This window comes from Triplophysa dalaica, chromosome 3 (assembly GCF_015846415.1).
Source record: "Triplophysa dalaica isolate WHDGS20190420 chromosome 3, ASM1584641v1, whole genome shotgun sequence".
Taxonomy (NCBI): Eukaryota; Metazoa; Chordata; class Actinopteri; order Cypriniformes; family Nemacheilidae; genus Triplophysa; species Triplophysa dalaica.
In genome coordinates this window covers 14,131,942-14,154,348 of record NC_079544.1, presented here as the reverse complement: position 1 = coordinate 14,154,348, position 22,407 = coordinate 14,131,942, and the positions used below count along the sequence as shown (strand labels likewise).

The window sequence follows — 22,407 nt, the reverse complement described above, 5'->3', positions numbered from 1 at the left end:
CATAACCACAGATGCTGCCTTTCTGAACGAGCTTAATGACTTTTATGCACGCTTTGAGAGAGACAATAAGGAACCCGCCACCAGGCTCACACCTTCCACCGACCACCCAATCATCACAGTAAATTCCACAGATGTTTTCACTGCACTAAGCCGGATAAATGCGCGCAAGGCTGCTGGCCCTGACGGCATCCCTGGTCGCGTACTCCGGGCATGTGCGGAGCAGCTCGCTGGGGTCTTCACGGACATCTTCAACCTGTCCCTCGCCCAAGCAGTTGTTCCAGCATGTTTCAAATCCACCTCCATTGTGCCCATTCCAAAACATTCCAGCCCGACATGCCTGAACGACTACCGCCCTGTAGCACTCACACCCATTGTTATGAAGTGCTTTGAGCGGCTGGTCCTGTCACACCTAAAAGACTCTTTACCATCCACACTGGACCCATACCAATTTGCCTACCGTAGCAATAGGAGCACAGATGATGCAGTGTCCATGGCGCTGCACTCCGTGCTCACACACCTGGACAATAAGGACACTTATGCACGCATGCTGTTTGTAGACTTCAGCTCTGCATTCAATACCGTAATCCCTTCCAAGCTATTCATCAAACTTGGAAACCTAGGCATTAACAATACAACCTGCAACTGGATTATGGATTTCCTGACGAACAGGCCTCAGCTTGTTAGGCTAGGCAACATCTGCTCCACCACAACCACCCTCAACACTGGTGTACCACAGGGCTGCGTACTGAGCCCCTTTCTCTACTCCCTTTTCACACTCGACTGCAGGCCTGTGAATGGATCTAACTCCCTCATCAAGTTTGCAGACGATACAACAGTGATTGGTCTCATCAGCAACAACGATGAGACTGCTTACAGGGAGGAGGTACGGCACCTGGCCACATGGTGCTCAAACAACAACCTGCTCCTTAACACTTCAAAGACAAAGGAGATCATCGTGGACTTCAGGAAGGCGAAAGGAGGCACACACGACCCCATCCACATTAACGGGACGGCTGTTGAACGTGTTTCCAGTTTTAAGTTCCTGGGGACCCACATTTCGGAGGACCTGTCCTGGACCACCAACACCTCATGCCTGGTCAAGAAGGCTCACCAGCGTCTCTTCTTTCTGAGGACACTGAAGAAGAACCAACTGTCTTCAACTATCCTGGTGAACTTCTATCGCTGCACGATAGAGAGCATCCTGACCAACTGTGTCACAGTCTGGTACGGGAACTGTTCTGTTGCTGAGCGCAAGGCACTGCAGCGGGTGGTGAAAACAGCCCAGCGCATCACAGGAACTACACTCCCTTCCATTGAGGACATCCAGAAGAAACGCTGTCTGCGTCGAGCTCGCAGCATTCTCAAGGACTCCTCTCACCCCGCTCATAGACTGTTTACTCTCCTGCCTTCCGGTAGGCGCTTCAGGTGCCTCCGGGCAAGAACCAGCAGACTAGGAAACAGCTTTTTTCCCAGAGCTGTTTCATTATTGAACTCTGCTCCCCACTGATTTCACTACCCTCATAACTTTAACTTAATGCTGCTATTACAATGTTTACATTGCACTACAGGGCTGCCATACATGACGGAACTGTACACACCAGTACTTCATGTATCTGCTCTACCGGACTGTTTACACGCATCATTTGCACTCTATACTGCTCACTTGCACACCAGGAACATTACACTGAATGCTCATTTGCACTAATGGACTACTCTCATAACTGCATTAACTCATCTACTGCACTGTAACTTTCATAACTGCATTAACTCATCTACTTCACTGTAACCTTAATAACTGCATTAACTCATCTACTGCACTGTAACTTTAATAACTGCACTAACTCACCTACTGCACTGTAACTCATCTATTGCATTATTGCATCTATCGCATAACTAACTGCATCTACTCATCTATTGCACTATAACTTCAATAACTGCATTAACTCATCTACTGCACTGTGACTGTATATCTGCATCTACTCATGTATTGCACCGTACCTCTAATAACCACATTAACTCATCTACTGCACTGTAACTTTAATAACTGCATTAACTCATCTACTGCACTGTAACTGTATATCTGCATCTACTCATGTATTGCACCGTACCTTTAATAACCACATTAACTCATCTACTGCACTGTAACTTTAATAGCTAATGTCTGTAACTAATGCACACTCAAGTCACTTGCACTATTGTATAGTCTATATTGTTATCTGTTCATAACCCCCTGTACATTAATGTTCACAGTATATAGCCTTCTGTATATATTGTTCATAGTACATACCGATTGTCATATTTTCATAGTACATGCCCAACGTAAATTATTTTCCTAATATTGTATCTGTATTTATTCACACTGTATATCCTGCACTTGCTAATTGCACTTCTGGTTAGACCTAAACTACATTTCGTTACACTGTACCTGTATATGTGTAATGACAATAAAGTTGAATCATCTAATCTTAAATGGCCCGGTAAAGCAAATATGAAAAATGCATAAATGTTTTTTTGAAAGCATGTTTTTAACATCATCATTTCAGAACGATTTTTGAGAAACTGTATTATTGTGAAAAATGTATTATAATTTCAAACACATCTCTTCTAAACATTTTCCTAATTATTTAAATATTTGTGGAATTGTAATTGATGGTATGAAACCGCACAAATACTACAGAATATGTCTTGGTTGCTTTGAAAAGTACAACTAAACTATATAACTGTATGGCAGAAGTGCAGGAAAATATTGACAGGAACATCAGCAGAGAGATGAGAGGCATTCATCTGCTGTGGGCTGACAGACACACACACTTATCTGACAGTTGAGCGTGTTCCATTGTGAAAATGAAGAACTTGACTACAACGCCCACACTCCATGTTTTCACATGAGACCTGTCACCTGTTGTATTTATGATTACAAAATAATTAGCGTATTCAAATTAAGTTTTTGTGCTTTGTTATCTAGCTGCAATTTCAGGTCATATGCAATTGATTTCTGATGCTTTCATGCCTACTCAGAGATTTAGGGCCGTATCGCTCATTTCTAATATCACAATATATTCTGGTAGCCCTATATGTTGGTATATAACCACAAATATAACTTTAACACGATCCACCGATGTTTTTTGCTACAAGGGATAGTAGCCTCAGAAAAACAAACATTATTCAAAAAGTTAAAAGTATTCACAGAAGAGACGGGTTTTAAGTAGTTGTTTTGAATGTTGTGGGAGATGTGGTTGACCGGGCTGAGTTAAGAAGATTGTTCCAGTTGTGAAGGAAAATGAGTGGGAAAGCAATTTACTGCCCTTATGAGAAGGCAGTACAAGATGCCGCTGGTTTGCTGAACGCAGGGTTCTTGATGGGGTGTAGGAGTGTATGAAAGTATGCCGGTGGAGATCCAGTGATAGTCCTGTAGGCAAGCATTAGTGACTTAAATCTGATATGGGCTTCAAGCGGTAGCCAGTGGAGAGAGATGAAAAGGGGTGTCACATGAGCCCATTTGGGCTGTTGGAAGACGAGGCGTGCTGCTGCGTTCTGAACCAGCTGGAGTGGTTTGATAGCCTTTGCAGGAAGACCAGCATGGAGAGAATTGCAGTACCTTTCTAATGTTGAATAAGGCATATCGGCATGAATGTGATCATTGAAGGCCAGCTGTTCATCAAATATGACTAAAGCCTGGCTCAGACTACAGGAGTTTTAAAATCCTGACAGATTTTAAATCTGGTTGCAGCTCACACATAAGGAGAATCTTATCAGATTCTATTATGTAAAATCTTAAACCTTGCATTACATCTACATTTGAATCTCTTTTTCAAGCACTACAAAAATAGGTTTGCCCTTTGTAAACTTGCATTTATGAATGTGAAATGTTTAGAGAAGAAACGTTGGGGGTAAAGTTGTGTTTATGAATAAGACTAAATGTAGCGAGTGCAAAAATAAAAATTAATTGATTGGATTTTTTTATTTCATAATTGCACATCAAAAGACATTTTTAAGACACCCAAATACAGGATAATATTAAGATTATCATACCAACGGACGCCTCTTACGTCATCTCACCGGGAAACAGAAGTAAACAAAGCGACATCGCAGTAATTTTACGAGATCTATTTGTCCTATTATGAAAAAAGTGTATTTCCAAGATAGACGAAGGAAATGCAGCGGCTATGCAAAAGGTCTTGAGTGTGTAACTGTACCCGTTTAACTGTACTACGGCTTATCCGCGGTGAAAAGCAGATGTTTCTGTAGCAATTCAAAAGTAAGGGATTTATACGTTACTGTAGCAAAACTGTAGCAAGGTGTGTAACATTCAATACTGGAATTCTGTGTCTTTGTCGCGCTCTGAATGATTCTCTGTCTGTCAGTCCAAAGCCGCTGAGACTTATTTTAAGCAGGTGATAATGCTTTTTTGCTAGGGCTGAAGTTATGACTGTGCTTTAGGCGAGCCGCTTAAGTTTAATGTTAATAAATAACGGAAGAAAACAATTGTCGCTGCCGAACTAAGATGAATGCCAATGTGATTATAAGATAAAAACAAACACATGAACGCATGTTATATGTGCGCATATAGATAAATAACAATCTGTTGACCGAAACTACAAGCTGCGCGTTAGCAGTTAATTTACGCGGTACATTTAAAACCGACGTGACTTCTCCCTGCAGCTCTTGTTCTTATCTGTGCGGTTGTGGTATGTTTTTGAGGATACATTATAAAGACGATCCTCCATCTTCGCTGTACAACGTACCCTTGCAGAAGCTTTACCTCCGTCACTTGTCGATGTGTCTCTCATTGGCTGTAGCGAAAGCACCAACGTCATCAGCCCGATTTAAAATCCTAAATATCAAACATGTTTGATATGATCGGGGCGGCTAAGATTTCTCTCGGAGCCGATCGGGAGTTCTAAGATTCGATCTGTGAACGCCTCACATTACGTGATAATCCTGGCCCGATTTTTTCAAAGATTCTCGGGAGGGGAAATCGGGGTAAAATCTGGCCGAGAATCCTGTAGTCTGAGCCAGGCTTAAGAGGTTCCTGGCTGTTTTGGAAAGAGTAATTGTGGTGTTGCCAAGTTGGATGGTGAAACCATGTTGCACCATGGGGTGTGCCGAAAACACGAGTAGTTCTGTCGTGACAGGGTTCAGCTGGAGGTGATGCTCTTTCATCCAAGCTGAGATGTCTTCTAGGCATGCTGTAATGAGAGCTGCTACAGTGGTACCGTCTGGGTGAAATGAGATGTATAGTCGATCTGGGTGTCATCAGCATAACAGTGATACGAGAAGCCGTGTGCCCGTATGATGAGTCCATATATGTCGTGTATATTGAAAAAGAAGCTGTCCAGGCAACGATGCCTGAGGGACCCCAGTGATCATGTGGTGAGCAGTGCACAGCAAGCCCCTCCATGACACCCTGAAGGATCTGCCATAGAGGTAGGATTTGAACCAGCGGAGAGCAGTTCCAGTTATTTAATTGAACAAATTATCTTATTCAAAGCAGACCTAGCGGATAGAAATATTTCCTGATTTCTAGTTTTCTATATATAAACTGTTGTTGCTGAGGGAAGCTTAGTGACTTTGAAAGAACTCAATTATTTGGAGGTTAGACAGGCTGCCCAGCAACTAAAAGACCTTTAACTGAAGCATGACTGTTGTGACAACAGCTGTTACCTTGACAAAGGTTTTTAACTCTGCTTTACAACTAAAACATTTTCTTTGTATAAAACATACCACACACACACACAGCAACAAATATTAAATCTGACCTGAATCATTTCATGCACAGCAGCTAAACTGCAGGATTTACACTGAATCCGTTTAGGCAACTGATTTTAATTAACTTTTTTGGTCAATCTTTAATATTCTTTTCCGTTGTGAGAAGGGAAACAAGCAAACCCTTGGACTAATTGAAGCGATAAATCACCAGAGCGCATGAAAAAGTATTAACTTGCCAGTTATGAGTCAAAGCATCGTCTGTGCGTGTAGAAGCCTTTCCAATGACCTTGAATGTGAGAGCAAAGTCTTGGCAAACTAAACTTCAACATTTGGGCTGCAGATTCTTTCATCATTCACACATCCTTTACAACATCTTGAGGCACAATAGGCTAAAACTATTGTTAACACCCTCATACATTATTTATGCAACAGAGTTCAGTATGAACAACAAACTCATTTATACTGGCTTAAATAAAAACTGTTTTTTAAATGTGCTTAACACTTCTCAATTATCTCTTAGCAAATGGAAAAGGGGATATTTTTATAATATATTTTCCCCCAAACCTAAATGACTGACTTTCTTCTGCAGATCACAAACAAAGATATTTTGCAAAATGTTTTTTAGCACACAACAACACTCCCAATGACCCTATTGTATGGACAAAAAATACATTTTGACATTTCTTTCTTGTTCTGCAGAAGAAAGTCAGTAATACAGGTTAACATGAATGATGACAGAATTTCAATGTATCCATTTAAATTTTGTAATATTATTATAAAATAACTTAGTTGAAACTAATTGAATTTTGATTAAAGTACATGAAAAGCTGCTTAAATCATTTCAGTGAATTTAAGTAATATTAAAATAAATATTGCCATGACTTATAAATCACGTCCTTTACACTGCACAGTTTAGTTTCATAAAATTATATTTTTGCACTGTTGAGGAAGTTGGAGCTCTGAAATTATGCTTATCAGGATGTTTTATATCTGGCTAGTAGCTAATAATATAACGATTTATATTTAAGCAGCCTGAGCATGAAGTGGACCGCCGTATCAAGGTCCTGCCCATATTCCCCTATGACTCAATCGTAAACTAATAAGTCATGTCACCACAACCCTTTTTATAGCATCTTTAAACTTACTGAAACCCAACTTATAAAACAAAACACTTGGACATATATCAATGTGATGAAAACTAACAGAAAAAATATTTTGAAGAAAATAATTGAAGTGTTTTCATTGGATTGTACAGTTTGGCTCCTGTCCTATTGTTAACATGGAGGTCGGGGTTTATGACCTGTACTGCAGCCAGCCACAAGCGGACGATCAAAGAGCCAGCAGCTTCATTTTTCTGGATGTGTGAGGCACCCCTGGTTTAGCCAAGTAACGGATCTACTACTGGTAACCCAAAATATATTGACTAAACATACTTTTAACTTTCTAGCTATTGTGATTTACTTGTTATTTATTTTGCTTGTTTTTAGTAATGATCTACAAGGACTATTCTTTGCGGGTGTGTTAAGTTTGTTGTTGTTGCTTTGAAACCATCTACTGCAGTGGTTCTTAACCTGGGGGTCGCAAAGAGGTAGCCAGGGGGTCGCTGGAAGACTTTTATTTTGAATGTGTATAAAATGCTTGCCTTATACAACCACCTGCAGGCGACACGATGTAACAAATGAACTGTTAATTGGAAGTGATTACATGTGCTTAGCAATTTAAGGTTTCATATCTGGACTTCTCATTAGACATGGACCGGTTTTTAATTTGCCCCGATAAAAGAAAGCGTCCAAAAAATAGCGTCCACTTGAATCAAAGGGAAAGAAGACTAAAAGCAGAAAATGTGAAGAAAAGAACTTGGAATATGGCTTCACTCAGACCAGCGATCGGGGGGGGAATTCCCGACCCCAGTGTGTGATTTGTGGCGAGGTGTTAGCAAAGGAGAGTCTTAAACCTTCCCAAATTCTAAGACACTTGACAACTAAACACGAAACACTGAAGTCAAAACCGCTTAAGTTTTTTCAGCCAAAAACTACAGGACCTACGTGGTCAAAAATCAATACTACAGAAAGCCGCTACAGTGAATGAGAGGGGTCTTCGCACATTTTTCAATTATCTCTCACTGGATTGCCAAAACTGGGAAACCCAACAATTTAGGTGAGACTTTCTTCCTGTGCTAAAGCGATTGTTTCTGTTATGTGCAGGAAAAGCGTTGCTGATCAGTTAGCATTGATTCCAGTGTCAAATGATACGGTGACTAATCGTATTGGTTTAATAGCAATGGATGTGAAAGAGCAGATAATCACGAACATTAAATCAAGTTCATTTTTTTCTCTCCAACTTGAAGATAGCACTGATATTGCCGGTGAAGCGCAGTTGTTGGTTTACATTCGATTTGTTGATGACGGACAAATTAAGGAGGATTTTCTTTTCTGTTGCCCTCTTCGTGATGTGCAACAGGTGAGCAAATTTTCTCCACATTGGATTCATTTGTACGTGAACATGACATTGAATGGAAAAACTGTGTGGGAATTGCTCCGAGGGAGCGCGGCCAATGACTGGTAAACACAGTGGATTGGTTACAAAATTACAGGCCGTCGATCCATTTGCAGTGTGGACGCATTGCATGATACACTGACAAGCCCTTGCTGCCTTGCTGTCATGGATGAAGCCATTCGTGTGGTCAACGCGATAAAAACGAGCCCAAGAAGCACACAGATTTTCAAAGATCTCTGTCAAGAGATGGGCGAAGAACACCAGCAGCTGTGGTTTCACAGTGAATTGTGTTGGCTTTCCAGAGGAAAAGTTCTCAGTCGACTCTATGAGCTCCGAGAAGAGGTACGGATCTTTCTTTTCAAGCAAACTCCAAACTTTGGCTAGCTCCAAAATTTTCTCTGATGAAAAATGGCTTGCTCTTCTGGCCTACCTAGCTGACTTTTTCAGCCGACTTAATGATCTGAACGCAGGACTACAGGTCAAAAAACATATCGCTCTTTACTCTTTCTTATAAAATTGAAGGATGGATCAGAAAACTGTCATTATGGTGAACTCGCTTGGAAAATGAAAATGCTTTACCGTTACAGGACGATTTTATTAATCAGAGGTTTGTGCCAAAAGCCAGTTTAGGTCAAGTTATCGGGACTCACCTAAGTGAAATGGCAATGCAATTCCGTGAGTATTTCCCTGAAAATCAAGCCATGTCTGAAACTGAAGAGTGGATTAGGAACGCCTTTACAGTCACATTACTGACAGGTATGTCAATTGAATTAAACGAGTTAATGATTGACTTGGCAACAGACACAGCCTGAAGCAGAGGTTCGCGGAGAAACCACTGGCAGAGTTTTGGATATACGTGCGTGCCGAATACCAAGAACTGAGTGACATGGCATTGAAAAAACTTCTTCCATTTGCTTCCTATCTCTGTGAGACAGTTTTTTCAGTGCTGGTGTATTTAATGAACAAGTACAGAGGCGGACTCATGATTGAAGATAGTTTGCGTCTTTTCCTCAGCCCTATTCAGCCACGACTGGACCGCCTCACATCCTCAAACCCAAACCATCACACTGAGTTAGTAGAGACATTGATGATGTTTTAATGTTGTACATTTTAATATGACATTATCTTAATATTAATATGATATGGGGGGGCGCAAAATCTTGTCGTTAATAAAAGGGGGTCGCACTTGAACAAAGGTTAAGAACCGTTGATCTACCGTATACACTTTGTAAAAGTGTTTGTATATCTTTGAAACAGTGCTCAAAATTACTACTGGCATTGAGATGAGTGAGTGGCATACTGTATGTGCTTTAAGTGTCCTTTAGTCTCACCTCCTGTGAGGGGACGCTGAGGTATCCGTAGTGAGGTTTGAAGACTTTGTGTGGCGATCGGGAGAACATCCAAGTTCTGCTGAAACTGTGGCCCAACATCGGCTGCAGCAGGAAGTACGGCTTCTCAGAGTAGTTCATCACCACCAGAAACAGACACAGCACCACGATCAGACTGCTGCTCACAATCACCGACTTCCTCTGTGACAGGGGACAGAATGACACAAAACACTTTTCTCATTATAATCAATTTGCCATTGAGAAAGGCAACCAACAAAATCCTGCCAGAACATAGGCGAAATTGAAAGTTTGATCCCTGATATACTAATGCTATGTTAGTATCTTAAATTCATGTGAGGCCATTAATTTGAAATTTTCAAACATATATCAGCTAATATAAGTAAATTGTATATTTACAGGGCTCGACATAGAGGATTACCCGATGGCCCGGGGCCAGAATGTGAGATCCTCGGGCCAGTTGAGAGAACTCAGTTGAGGTAGGCCAGTGCTGTATTGTCATGGGAAATTACAATAAAGACTTGCCTATCTATATATTTCCAAGAAGATTCATAAGAGGACTGGATACGGTTTTCACTTGCTGTTTGAGATACCTGCGCAGCCAGAATGCCGCATCAGACAACACGCAAAAGACTGAATTGAGTTCTCTTTCACGTCTTTTCGCTCTTAATCAGACATTTCAACTAGAGGTGCACCGGTCAGTCTCACGTCTTGCCGATTCGAAGCAGATCGTATGTTGTCAGCAACACGGGCAATAACGTCAAATATGCAAGTAAACGTCCGATCAAGACGGCTGTCTTTCAGGGCTCATTTACGCTCGTGACTGCATGGTTAACCGAACTGCGCGAGTCTCCACGCACGCGCACACACACATCATGTAGTGCAAAGACAATTTTTGACTGTCCAGTAGTTCACCTTCGTGGCTCCGTCTACTTCGGGTATGTACTACATGCTAACTGTGATGCTAAACTCTGACACATGCTAAACTCATGTTGAAGTTGTTCACTATGTGTAAAACAAATGTAAATTCCATTCAACCCCACTAATTGTCTTACGTTAAAACTATGCTCATATTTCACTGAGGTAAAATGACATTCAACACGACTTGAAATCCAAACTATAATAAATGAATAAATCAACCAATATTTGTGATGTATATCTGATTGAGTTCATTACTGACACAAAAAAGGTCAAATACATATACATATGTATAGTAGAATTCACTCATAAGATTTTTTATTTTTTATTGAAGTGGCAGCTAAAAATCAACCAACTTCTAGTTCTACAGACCCAAGATAAAGACAAGTTATTTTACATTTCAGAAAAAATAAATAAAGCAATGATAGTTTCATAAACAGAAACAGACAAGAATAAAGTTAAAAGTATTTTATTGTTATCTTAAACTTTTGTGAGCTTGCAAATATTAAAAAGGTTGATTAAGTGATTAAGTTTAGTTATATTTTATTATTTATACTTATTTTCAGTTACAGAGTTCTTCAATTTAAGAGTTATTTGGGCAAGAGAAAATTCTGTAATTTAATGCAGGTTGTAGAACTGTATTTAGGGAAATTGTAATGTTCAATAATTTATGTAATGATGATAAAAAAAATATGAAAAATGTGTATTGAAGAAAAGTTTATGTTTTTTTATACACTGTGAATCAAAGTTTGTGGAATGGGCAGGTTTCACTTACAATAAAATCAGAAATCGTAATCGGCAAAGAAAATTGCAATCGGTGCATCTCTTATTTCGAAGCAAAATAATGCCAAAATGGCAATATAACCAAGTATTCTTCTAAAAAGTAATCAATTGTGTCTTACTGGAACAAAACATATGTGGACAAACAAAACTTGTGTGTTACATTATATAAGATCTTTGCATCTCTTAGGGGCAGCAGCACAATAAACGTTTCAGTTTTGTTCATCAAACAACAACGAACGAAGACAAAAAACACTCACTGCTCTTCACCGATTACATTTGAACTTTAGTAAGGTTAAATCAATATTATATTTAATACAGTAAAGATAATAAAGTATTTCCATTAGTTATTTTCTGTAGTGGAGCGCGGGGACAGAAGTACCATTTTTAAGAAAATTTTAATTTTAAAAGATATTTTTTCAGAAAGAGATACATTTTTGCAGTGGTCTGTAACTCACAAGTGTGGTCTAGCAATACCAGGTGGTATTTTGTTTAAATGTTGAATGACTTTTTTATGATTTCACTTTGAAGATAAGTTGCACATTGTTACTTTCGAACCCATCAGTAGGGACGAAAGTAACACACAGGTGGGTCAGTAACACACCAATATAAGCTAGATTTTTTTATGTTACTCTGGTTTTTATTAATTAAACAGACTATGGCTTTGTTCATATGTTATGTCTTTTATCTTTGGAGAAAAATATTCAATTACACTTCATTTTAAATTTCCGTTTTATCACACGTTTAAAAGATTACCCGATAGTAAAAACTTTAATTGTTTCGAATATTTTAAGTTGGCAATGCCAATGTTTTTTATAAAACGTTTTAACACTATGAACAATATGAAATTTAAATGAAATTAAATCAGCGTAATCTAATTACATTGGCAATGGAACGTAAAGTAACAAGTGTTACTTTCGCACCGACAGGAAATCCTGACATTTAAACTTGATTTACATTAATAATGAAAAACTCTGACAAGGCAAACTTCAGGATGTGTTAAAGCACTGAATCACCTGTAGATTGATCATTACTGTGACACATGAAACGAGAAACACAACTTGTAATTAGAAAAAAAGCATAATTTCAGAAATTTACTTTCTGTACTCGAAAACGGTTTTCCGGACCTAACCGTGGGTAACGATGGCGAAATCACGTGATATTCGGCAGCAAGGTTGTGTGCTGAACGTGACGTTAAAACTTGAAATGCAAATGTAGTCCCACGTTTCTTTCGTCCCCGCTTTCCCCTACCTGATAACTACTATTATTAGACCAACCTAAAACACCTGAAATGCACTGATTATTTGTATGTTTGCTTTATTTAATTTATCTGTGCTATTGCACATAGTTTGATTACTTGATCTTATTTTATTACTTACTGAATAGTTGTCTTCAACAATATTTGAAATGTTGAGTTATAGGCTAATAGTTTTTTGGTGTCATACCCTTATTTATTAAGATTACTATAGGTCAAAAACAACAAACAAATAACTAGATATTATTGAATACTTTATAGAGGTGAGGCCAGTAAAATTTTGGCAGGGCCAGTAAAAATTGGAATCCCTTGCCCGACCTGACCAGTAGAAAAAATCCTTAGCGTTGAGCCTTGATTTATTTATTTTTAACATTAAACATGTTTTTGAGTAATCTATGACATTTATGTATTATATGTTATTTTGTTGTATAAAGTCAAAAGATAGCTCTTTACATATTTCATTTCCATGCATCTTAATTTTGTGTTAGATACTCTAATAGTTAATCTAACATATATGCAGTATATGTCTCAAAAAAGCATAAAATTGATGTCTGTAATGCATTAAAAAACAGGACATCAATGTGTATCCTATTTTAAAAGTGCCAACAACATTAAAACACACACATCTATAAAACAATAATATTACAATAACATAAAGATACACTTCATGGGTTTGGTTCCAAAAATGAGCAAGCTAACTAACACAATAAAACCATGAAAACATAATAAAAAACATGATTTAAAAAAAAAATGGAGTTATCTCATTTTGGAACCAAACTCTTCACTTGTTCAAATGATGTAAGCAGTCAATGAGCCCTTCAACATCACAGCGGAGCACAAGTCATTGCCATTCTCTTGCAGAGGATTAAACCTGACAGACACTGAGACTCTTTGCTCTGCTTTGCACCGAACTGATCGCAGAGGACAATTCAAGCCAATGAATAGTTCATTCTTCATTAAAATTGAATCTTCCCCTTCTTCACATTTATCAGATGTGACACATTTTCCATTGAGTCTTCAAAAAACTCTCTTAAAATTGGACTTGTTACATTCTCTGATCTCTTTTCACAGTGAAAGATAGGAGGACTGTCAAAGCTATCTCTGTATAATGATGTGTCCACACAGACATAATGCATATGGCTTTCTCATAAAAAAGTTTGAAAGGATGAGAATGAGACTCAATCAATGTCCATCTTGATTAAGGACAGAATGTGTTTAAATTAGTTCTAGACAGCTTTTGGACTTTAATTGGCTTTTAATTGGCTTTATCAACTATAAAAGTTATGATTCTAGTCTAATCTGTTATGTAATAATAAATGCTTTCATCAGAATGACATTGCCTTTAAACCAGTATGCTTTGCTTAAAGGTAGAGTTCGTAGAAATTGCCGCTAGAGGGCGCACGATCAAAACAACAACAATCGCGTAGCTTGATATCGCCGTATAGAAGTGTGGAATGATGGGATATGTTGTCTTAAACTCCACCGCTGAAGGTACCGCTGAAACAGCAATCAGACGGGAACAATAAATCATGTTAGCGGAAGAGGTAAAGTAATAAAGTTTCATAAATGTTGCGTTTGATGAAATCATTTTATTTCATTATAATTGTGAGAATCTGGATTTCGTCCTGTCCTCCACAAATACTGCATCTGTGTTTATTCCAATATTCATCATATGTATTCTTATTATTCACTTCTATTCATAATATTTGCTCCTTACTTTCTTGTTGTTTAACCTCGTTGAAAGTTGTATTATGTCTTATGCTGTCTTATGTTGATATAAGCATCTGTTGTTCTCCATATCAAGGTTCCTAATGATGCCTATGGACGATTGTTCTGTTATTGTAATATTAAATATGTAATCATATCTGATTGTTCAGGAGGAAAGACTGAACAGAAAGTCTGGTGATTTTCCACTGTTTTGATGGTTTTATATGACGCCTCCTGATGCAAACGTATAAGTATTAGTCCTAAAATAATAAACTTTGGACTCTGATTGAACAAGCACTTGTGTCTGTGTCAAACTTTGTCTCCAGGCCTGAAACTCTGTGTGTTCCGTCGACTAGACTCTTCAACCGTAGAATATTGTTAGACAAGGGGACATAAGAAGTTTACATTCTTTCAATAATGAATAAGACCCGAGTAATGTAAGGTTTAAAACGAAATTGTTAGTCATAGATGTTACAGTGATTGTCCAATTCGATGGTGTGATAACACTGCGCAGGTTTAAGTGTTCAAATCAATCATAGTAAAAGTTATTTTTAATGCACCCACATCATTTGCAATAATGCTAGATGGACCTAAGGTAAAAATTACTTTCCCATCTGTCTACGACAGTGTCACGCGGTTGCTACGTCAGTAAAGCCAGTAACAAAGGGTAAAGCGGATATGACGCCATTGACAGGCAACTAAACGGCCCCTTTCTACTGTTTAGAATGCCGATCTTCTCATGATTTAAAAGCAGTTGGCAACATTTGAGATATTGTAAGTACTCAGCTGAAAAAAATATATAACATTGGCCTAGTAGTTTTTGGATATTTACAGCAAAATTCTTAGCTCTACCTTTAATAATTCAACTCCTATAAAATCTAAATAATGTTTAAGTCTGTTTTGTATACAATTTGTCTATATAAATCCACAATGAAATTCTACGACATATATTTTCTTTTTCAATATATACATACAGTCCAGCCCAAAATTATTCATACCCCTGGCTAATTCTGATTTAAAGTTACTTTTATTCAACCAGCAAGTTTTTTTGGACCGGAAATAACACAGGCTTCTCCCAAAAGATAATAAGACAATGTACAAGAATCATCATTGTGGGAAAAAAAAATTCTCAGCTTTTATTTACATTTTAACAAAAAGTGTCATGTCCAAAATTATTCATACCCTTCTCAATAATCAATAGAAAAGCCTTTATTGACTATTACAGCAATCAAACGCTTCCTATAATTGCTGACCAGCTTTTTGCATGTCTCCACTGGTATTTTTGCCCATTCATCTTTAGCGATGAGCTCCAACTCTTTCAGGTTGGAGGGTCTCCTTGCCATCACCCTGATCTTTAGCTCCCTCCATAGATTCTCTATTGGATTTAAGTCAGGACTCTGGCTGGGCCACTGCAAAACGTTGATGTCTTTGTCTACTAACCATTTCTTCACCACTTTTGCCGTATGTTTTGGGTCGTTGACGTGCTGAAATGTCCACTGGTGCCCAAGGCCAAGTTTCTCTGCAGACTGCCTGATGTTGTTGTTGAGAATTCTGATGTATTGCTCCTTTTTCATGGTGCCTTTTACTGTGATTAGGTTCCCTGGTCCACCGGCTGAAAAACACCCCCAAAACATTAGATTCCCACCACCATGTTTGACAGTGGGGATGGTGTTCTTAGGGTTGTAGGCTTCTCCTTTTTTACGCCAAATAAAGGCTACATCATTGTGGCCAAACAATTCAATCTTTGTTTCATCGGACCATAAAACAGAAGACCAGAAGTCTTCTTCTTTGTCCACATGAGCATTTGCATAGGCCAAGCGGGCTTTTGTGTGCCTTATCTGGAGAAGTGGTGTCCTCCTTGGTCTGCGTCCGTAGAACCCAGCGGTGTGCAGTGTCCGTTGGACTGTCTGCCTTGAGATGTTGCCACCAGCAGAGCCCAGATTCATCAGGATGGCCTTAGTGGTGATCCTTGGATTCTTTTTTACCTCTCTATCCTCCTGGCCAGCACAGGTGTCACTTTTGGCTTCCGACCACGTACTCCGAGATTTTTCACAGTGCGGAAAGTCTTGTATTTTTTAATAATACTTTGCACTGTAGCCACTGGAACTTGAAAACATTTTGATATGGTCTTATAGCCCTTTCCTGATTTGTGAGCAGCCACAATGCACAGCCGCAGGTCCTCAGTGAGCTCCTTTGTCTTAGCCATGACTGTCCACAAACCAACAGCAGAGAGCTTCTGTTTTTCACCAGTTGAGTTGATTAAAACAGCTGTTCCAGATGAATCAGGGTAATTAGGATGCTTTAGAACAGCTTTGACTATTTGGAATGGTATAGAACTTTGGACTATCCCATATACTGCGACAGTTTGCAAAGGGTATGAATAATTTTGGACATGCCACTTTTTGTTCAAATGTAAATAAAAGCTGAGAAATATTTTTTCCACAATGATGCTTCTTGTACATCGTCTTATTATCTTTTGGGAGAAGCCTGTGTTATTTCCGGTCCAAAAAAAACTTGCTGGTTGAATAAAAGTAACTTTAAGTCAGAATTTGCCAGGGGTATGAATAATTTCGGGCTGGACTGTATATTGTTTTTCACTGAAACCTTAAAAAAAGTTCAAGTTCAAGAAATTTCAACTCAAAACAAAGAAACTTGAAATATAGGAATACGAATTGCAACAAATTGCTTCATAGGTCTTTTAATGTTAACAATTTAAAACCTATATCAGATCATTTAATTTTCGAATGCTTTATGTAAAGGCATCATGCCGAAAACACACTTTCTGGGCACAGCAAAGTAACACATGACAGGCACATTTCAGCATAACTGTAAAAAAGCGTCCCCCTAAGATATGAATTTATATGTTTTTTGATGTTGTTTGATGACACGAAATTTGCCATCTCGAATGGAATCGTGTCTGGAATAATAGGGGGGCTGTCAGCGAATCTGTCTGAACCAGTGCGGCTCAAATCTGGCACATCAAATATCTCACAGAGTAGGTTTGGGTTTACATTTCAAAGAGATCAAACATGAGAAGTTAATATTATAAAATTTCTGTTTTAAGATCAGACTAGAAAACTTGATTTCACATTTTTCAGCAATGTTGCATCATTATTTGGCGTCACATGTATTTCTTGTCATTGAGACGAATAATGAAGATTTAAAGAAATGTATACACCATGCACAATGTCTAAGCATTTAGATGTATGATTCTGGCAAGTTCTTTCGTTAAAATACAGTGACTTGAAATTTTCAATAAAAAGTATTTTAAAACACCGTTTTTTATATTTGTACCAAATCTTTGTTATATCTTTCAAATCACCTTCCTTCCGCACTGCATAAGATTACAGAGTACAGTTTGATTTGCTTTTGACAGGCATCCAAGTATCTGAGCTATACAGTAACTACTCTGAGGCTTCAATTTAGCCCCAAAGCTCTTTAATACCCAACAAGAGAGAGAGAGATAATAGCAAAAACATCCATCTGCTTGACCGTTCGCCTCATCTGTTCTCATGGCAAAGGAGAATAACAAGAAAATATCCCTCCACCTTGATTTCAGTCATTGGTCACAAATCTTCGCAAAGTGAGGTGTCACATTTGGGGGTGAAGTGAAATCTTGAGGGAGAGAGAGAGGAAGTCAAAGGACTTCTATTAGCGACAACATATGACTCATCTCATCATTGTACTATCCATCAGGATAATCACAGCACAGGCCTTGTATTCTGCACAATTTCACCCATTTTAGTAGAGAGGAATTATTCAGATGCTGGGAAACAAAGAGATGGAGAGCAAGAGGTGAGAGAGAGAGAGCGCCAGGGAGAAAGAGAGAGAGGACAACAGCGCCATCGTAGGACTATTACAATACATACTATACCCAACAGAATTAATAGAAGCATATTCAGCGCTATTGAATATCAACCTTGAAGCACATGGTCTGTATTAATGTTAAAAAAAATCCAACATACAGTACATAAAGGTTGACCGGTCGCCCACTTGCACTGTGTTCCACTATTCAGGTTTCTCTACAGTATTTTACAAAGTTAACAGACTAAGTTTTCAGAGAAAATGATTGTTTGTTGCTTGAGTTCAATTTCCAGCAGGCGTTGTACTGAACTATGGCAGTATAGCACAGTACACTCTGTGAGAATCCATTCTCCAAGTCAACAGATCTCTAATCTCTTCCCAGGGTAGGATAAGACACTATAAAATGCAAGGTTCCTCCGCAGGGTTGGACACTCAGTTGGCTAAATTCTGTTTCTTTTTATGAATCTTCTTTACGGCTCGCTCTGACAGATGGTTTTACAGTGTTGGAGATTGCAGCTGACACTGTGGCTAACAAAGCTTTCTCTGTGGAACATCTCTGCTGAGGGCTATTTCTAGAGCCACAACCAGACTCATTTCACCAAGTATTGATCTCCGTTCACAGACTGAGCACTAAGCGTCAAAGCAATCCCATACACTGACTAGAACCATCCTGTCAGATGAGTAAGTAGTGTTTTTGTGTGAAGAGAGAGAAATTGGATTTTTCCCGGACGTGGAAACAAAATGAGCAATGCTGAGATGCATGCACTTCTATCATCATATGAGAAATAGGACAATATTTATACATGCCAATCTTGGACGTACGATTATACTCACAGGCTTTGACAAACAAATAAGCTTATTAAATTAAAACCATGGGTTTAAAATGTTGACACGAGATATCTAGATAACACATTTGCTGAAAGCACACGCAGAATCTATTTTCAGTATTCTTCACATCAGTAGCAAGATTGGAAATAATATTTCTAATGCGAAGATGCTCTTACGACCAACTGTTTCCACACCGATGAAAGATTGAAAAAATGTATGAAAAAATGTAAAAAATGTCACATATGAATATCGATTCCATCTGCTAGCGATTCGAATCGATTCACAAATAAAATACTAGATTTTTTGAAACGTTACTAAATATAATAAGGTGATGCCTTTGGAACAAATAAGGTGGAAGTCAACTGCAAGAGCGGTGCAGCACCCAGACCTTTACAGAGTACACAACTCAAGCGTAAACACAGCGGAGCACACAGGAGCAGTAGAGAAAGAGAGAAAAGCAAAGACATTCAGCCCTGTAGGGCTAAACTGCAAGATAAACCAAATACATTTTTAGGATGGTCTTTCACGGCATCTGCTCTGTGCAGTGAGTGAGAAGCTGGAAGAAACAGCACATTAAATTTACTATAGGGCAACTGACTTGTCAGTAAGTGTATATAGAGTTTTCCAAAATTTCCCACTGTTTAGACTTAAGAACATAACCATACTTCTGTAAATATGCACAGTTTGTTAGCCAGACGGATGCGCTGGGTGCTCTGCACGGGACTTATACACTAATATTGGTAAAATAGCCGCTCTTTTAATCTGTGTAATGATTTTGTCATACGATGTGGCAATTCGGGAAGTGAATATCGTTTAACATACAGCACTAATGAGTCGCGTTTAATTACTACGCCAATGAGAATGGCTTTCCTGGAAACTCAGTTGTATTAAAATACAATATGTGACGTTCTAATAGTATGAGACAAAGTACCAACACTAGTCTGACTAGGAGCGTGATGACATTTTAACAATTCCCACCCCTAGTAGATTGAGCCATTAAAATCCTATTTTAATTAATAAAGGATTGCAGAAAAATTTCCTCTTTCCCCTTCTCTAGTCTGAAAGATGTTTATTAGCTCCTAAAAGAAACAAGATGATCAAACTGATCTTCTAATGAAGGGTCTAGTTGTGCAATGAAGCCACGGCATCTAAGCAATGAGTGTCAATGATGAATTGCCTTGAATTTTCTGTGAATGAGTGATGTGTTGAATATGATGGATTTGTCGGGTTCATAATGAGAACGTTGTCACATCTTTGGGGGGTTTGTCAGGTTAAGCTGATTTGAAGGTGAGGATGAAAAATGATCTGGCGATGTTCAAACAGAGCCAGTGTCTCATTTATAAAGCATATTTTTCCTCAGGTCCTTCAAATATTATTAATATTCTCTCAGTTACACAGACCCTGACACTGACAGGCATCTACACTGGGGTTTACACGGACTCTGGTTCATCCGTAAGTGGACCAGCAAAATATATCAGAAGGAGAGCATTAAGGATCTTAAACGACAGTTCCTAAAATCCTTTACTTCTGACGGCTTCTTTAGACTTTTAAAAGGTGAAGAAATGCATGTTGGTTTCTTGTATGCATGCTTTAACCAGATTCTTTGGGTTGCCAAAAATGGACTTCTCTGTTTAGCACTTTGTAGACGTGAACACTGCAGTATAGGTCCTAATGCTATACTATCAGTGACCAGCAGAGGGATCCCTTCTCTCTATATATCTCCTGTTCTGGAACACCAGCAGTGCTCAGAGACACTTGTGGGCTCTTGTCAGACCATGTGAATAAATATGCTTTTAATTCTACCTGACATAACAGTCAAGAATGTAGGAGGCTCCTTCTGCATCATTTTATTGAACAACTCTTAGTAAGAGCATCAAGCAGGGTTAAATACAATTAAACTGCACAAGCAATTCAAAAGGCATCAACACACAAGTGTTGTGTTAAGGAACTTGCTTCACAGAACCAATGTAACCTAATTGACATATATTTGGCTTGTGTGCATAAAACTAACCTACTTTTAGACATTTTTCCTAGTTTATTCAATATATCCATTAAAAATAGAAAAATAGTATGCATATCTCTGTCTTTATTTCATGTGTGGCTTTATATCACTAAAAACTTAAATAATATTTATAGTACACTTAGATTATTTGACAATTTGATCATGCAGAAAATGACACACACAAATTATATTTTACACTGAGCACACTATTCAGTGCCTTTGTTGTCTTGGTAAAAAAGTACAATACATTTTGCACAATAAATATTTCAGTAGTTTATGTTTTATGATGGATACCCATATTTTAAGACTGAGTATCTGGGTCTAGAAAAGTATTACAAACAAATGCATTTTAATGTAACCTTCATCTAACAAAAAGGAAAATTTAAAATTTAACACGTAAAAGTGTGTGCTGTTGAAGAAAAAGTCGTCAACACAATTAAATGTTAACATGTTTAGCCTGATTTTTCAACAAATTTAGCCAAGTTTGAAAATAACAAAACCACTTTGACAAAACTTTTGAGCTACTATTTTCATATTTATTAGCAATGCTAAAAAAACTCTAAAAGTAAAGACTTCTCAGTTAAAGACTTTAAAACATCCATCCATCCATTTTCTACGCTTATCCGGGGCCGGGTCGCGGGGGCAGCAGTCTAAGCAGGGATGCCCAGACTGACTTCCCTCTCCCTAGACACTTCCTCCAGCTCTTCCGGGGGACACCGAGGCGTTCCCAGGCCAGCCGGGAGACATAGTCCCTCCAGTGTGTCCTAGGTCTTCCCCGGGGTCTCCTCCCGGTGGGACATGCCCGGAACACCTTCCAGGGAAGGCGTCCAGGGGGCATCCGGCAAAGATGCCCGAGCCACCTCAGCTGGCCCCTCTCGATGTGGAGGAGCAGCGGATCTACTCTGAGCTCCTCCCGAGTGACCGAGCTTCTCACCCTATCTCTAAGGGATCGCCCAGCCACCCTTCGGAGAAAGCTCATTTCGGCCGCCTGTATCCGGGATCTTGTCCTTTCGGTCATGACCCACAGCTCATGACCATAGGTGAGAGTGGGAACGTAGATTGACCTTCTTCACCACGACAGACCGGTACAGCGACCGCATTTCTGCAGAAGCTGCACCGATCCATCTGTCAATCTCCCGTTCCATCCTTCCCTCGCTCGTGAACAAGACCCCCAGATACTTGAACTCCACCACCTGCAGGAGGGACTGTAAGGGGGCGGTGCAAAGTGGATCGGGCAGCAGTCGAAGGCGGGGGCCTCGACAACCCGATCCCTGGACGCGTAATCTTTAAAACATGAGCTACTGAAATAGTTCAATGTTTAATGTCTATTCAGTTTATCTATAAAGCATTTAAAAAGCTCCTTAAAATCAGGTCAGTGAACATGTAATCCCAGTTACAACACAACAATGAAGAGCTTGTTTTTCGTCCGTTGTCGATTTCAAATGCAGTTTTAGCCATTTGAAATGAAAAAGCAAAAATATACTTTATGAATGTATAAAACACATAATATAGTTGTGAGAGGGTGTGAAGCTACATTAATGGAAAATGCTGATACAACACAC

At 38.9% G+C, this 22,407-nt stretch overlaps 1 protein-coding gene across 1 annotated transcript in view; it reads right to left on the bottom strand.

Moving 5' to 3' along the window:
* Positions 1-22,407, bottom strand: part of st6galnac3 (ST6 (alpha-N-acetyl-neuraminyl-2,3-beta-galactosyl-1,3)-N-acetylgalactosaminide alpha-2,6-sialyltransferase 3) — a 68,208-nt gene that overhangs the window by 32,266 nt on the left and 13,535 nt on the right. Inside the window, exon 2 of the mRNA XM_056743221.1 lies at positions 9,537-9,734. Coding sequence (XP_056599199.1) covers positions 9,537-9,734 — 198 coding nt within the window. The remainder of the gene's footprint in view (positions 1-9,536; positions 9,735-22,407) is intronic.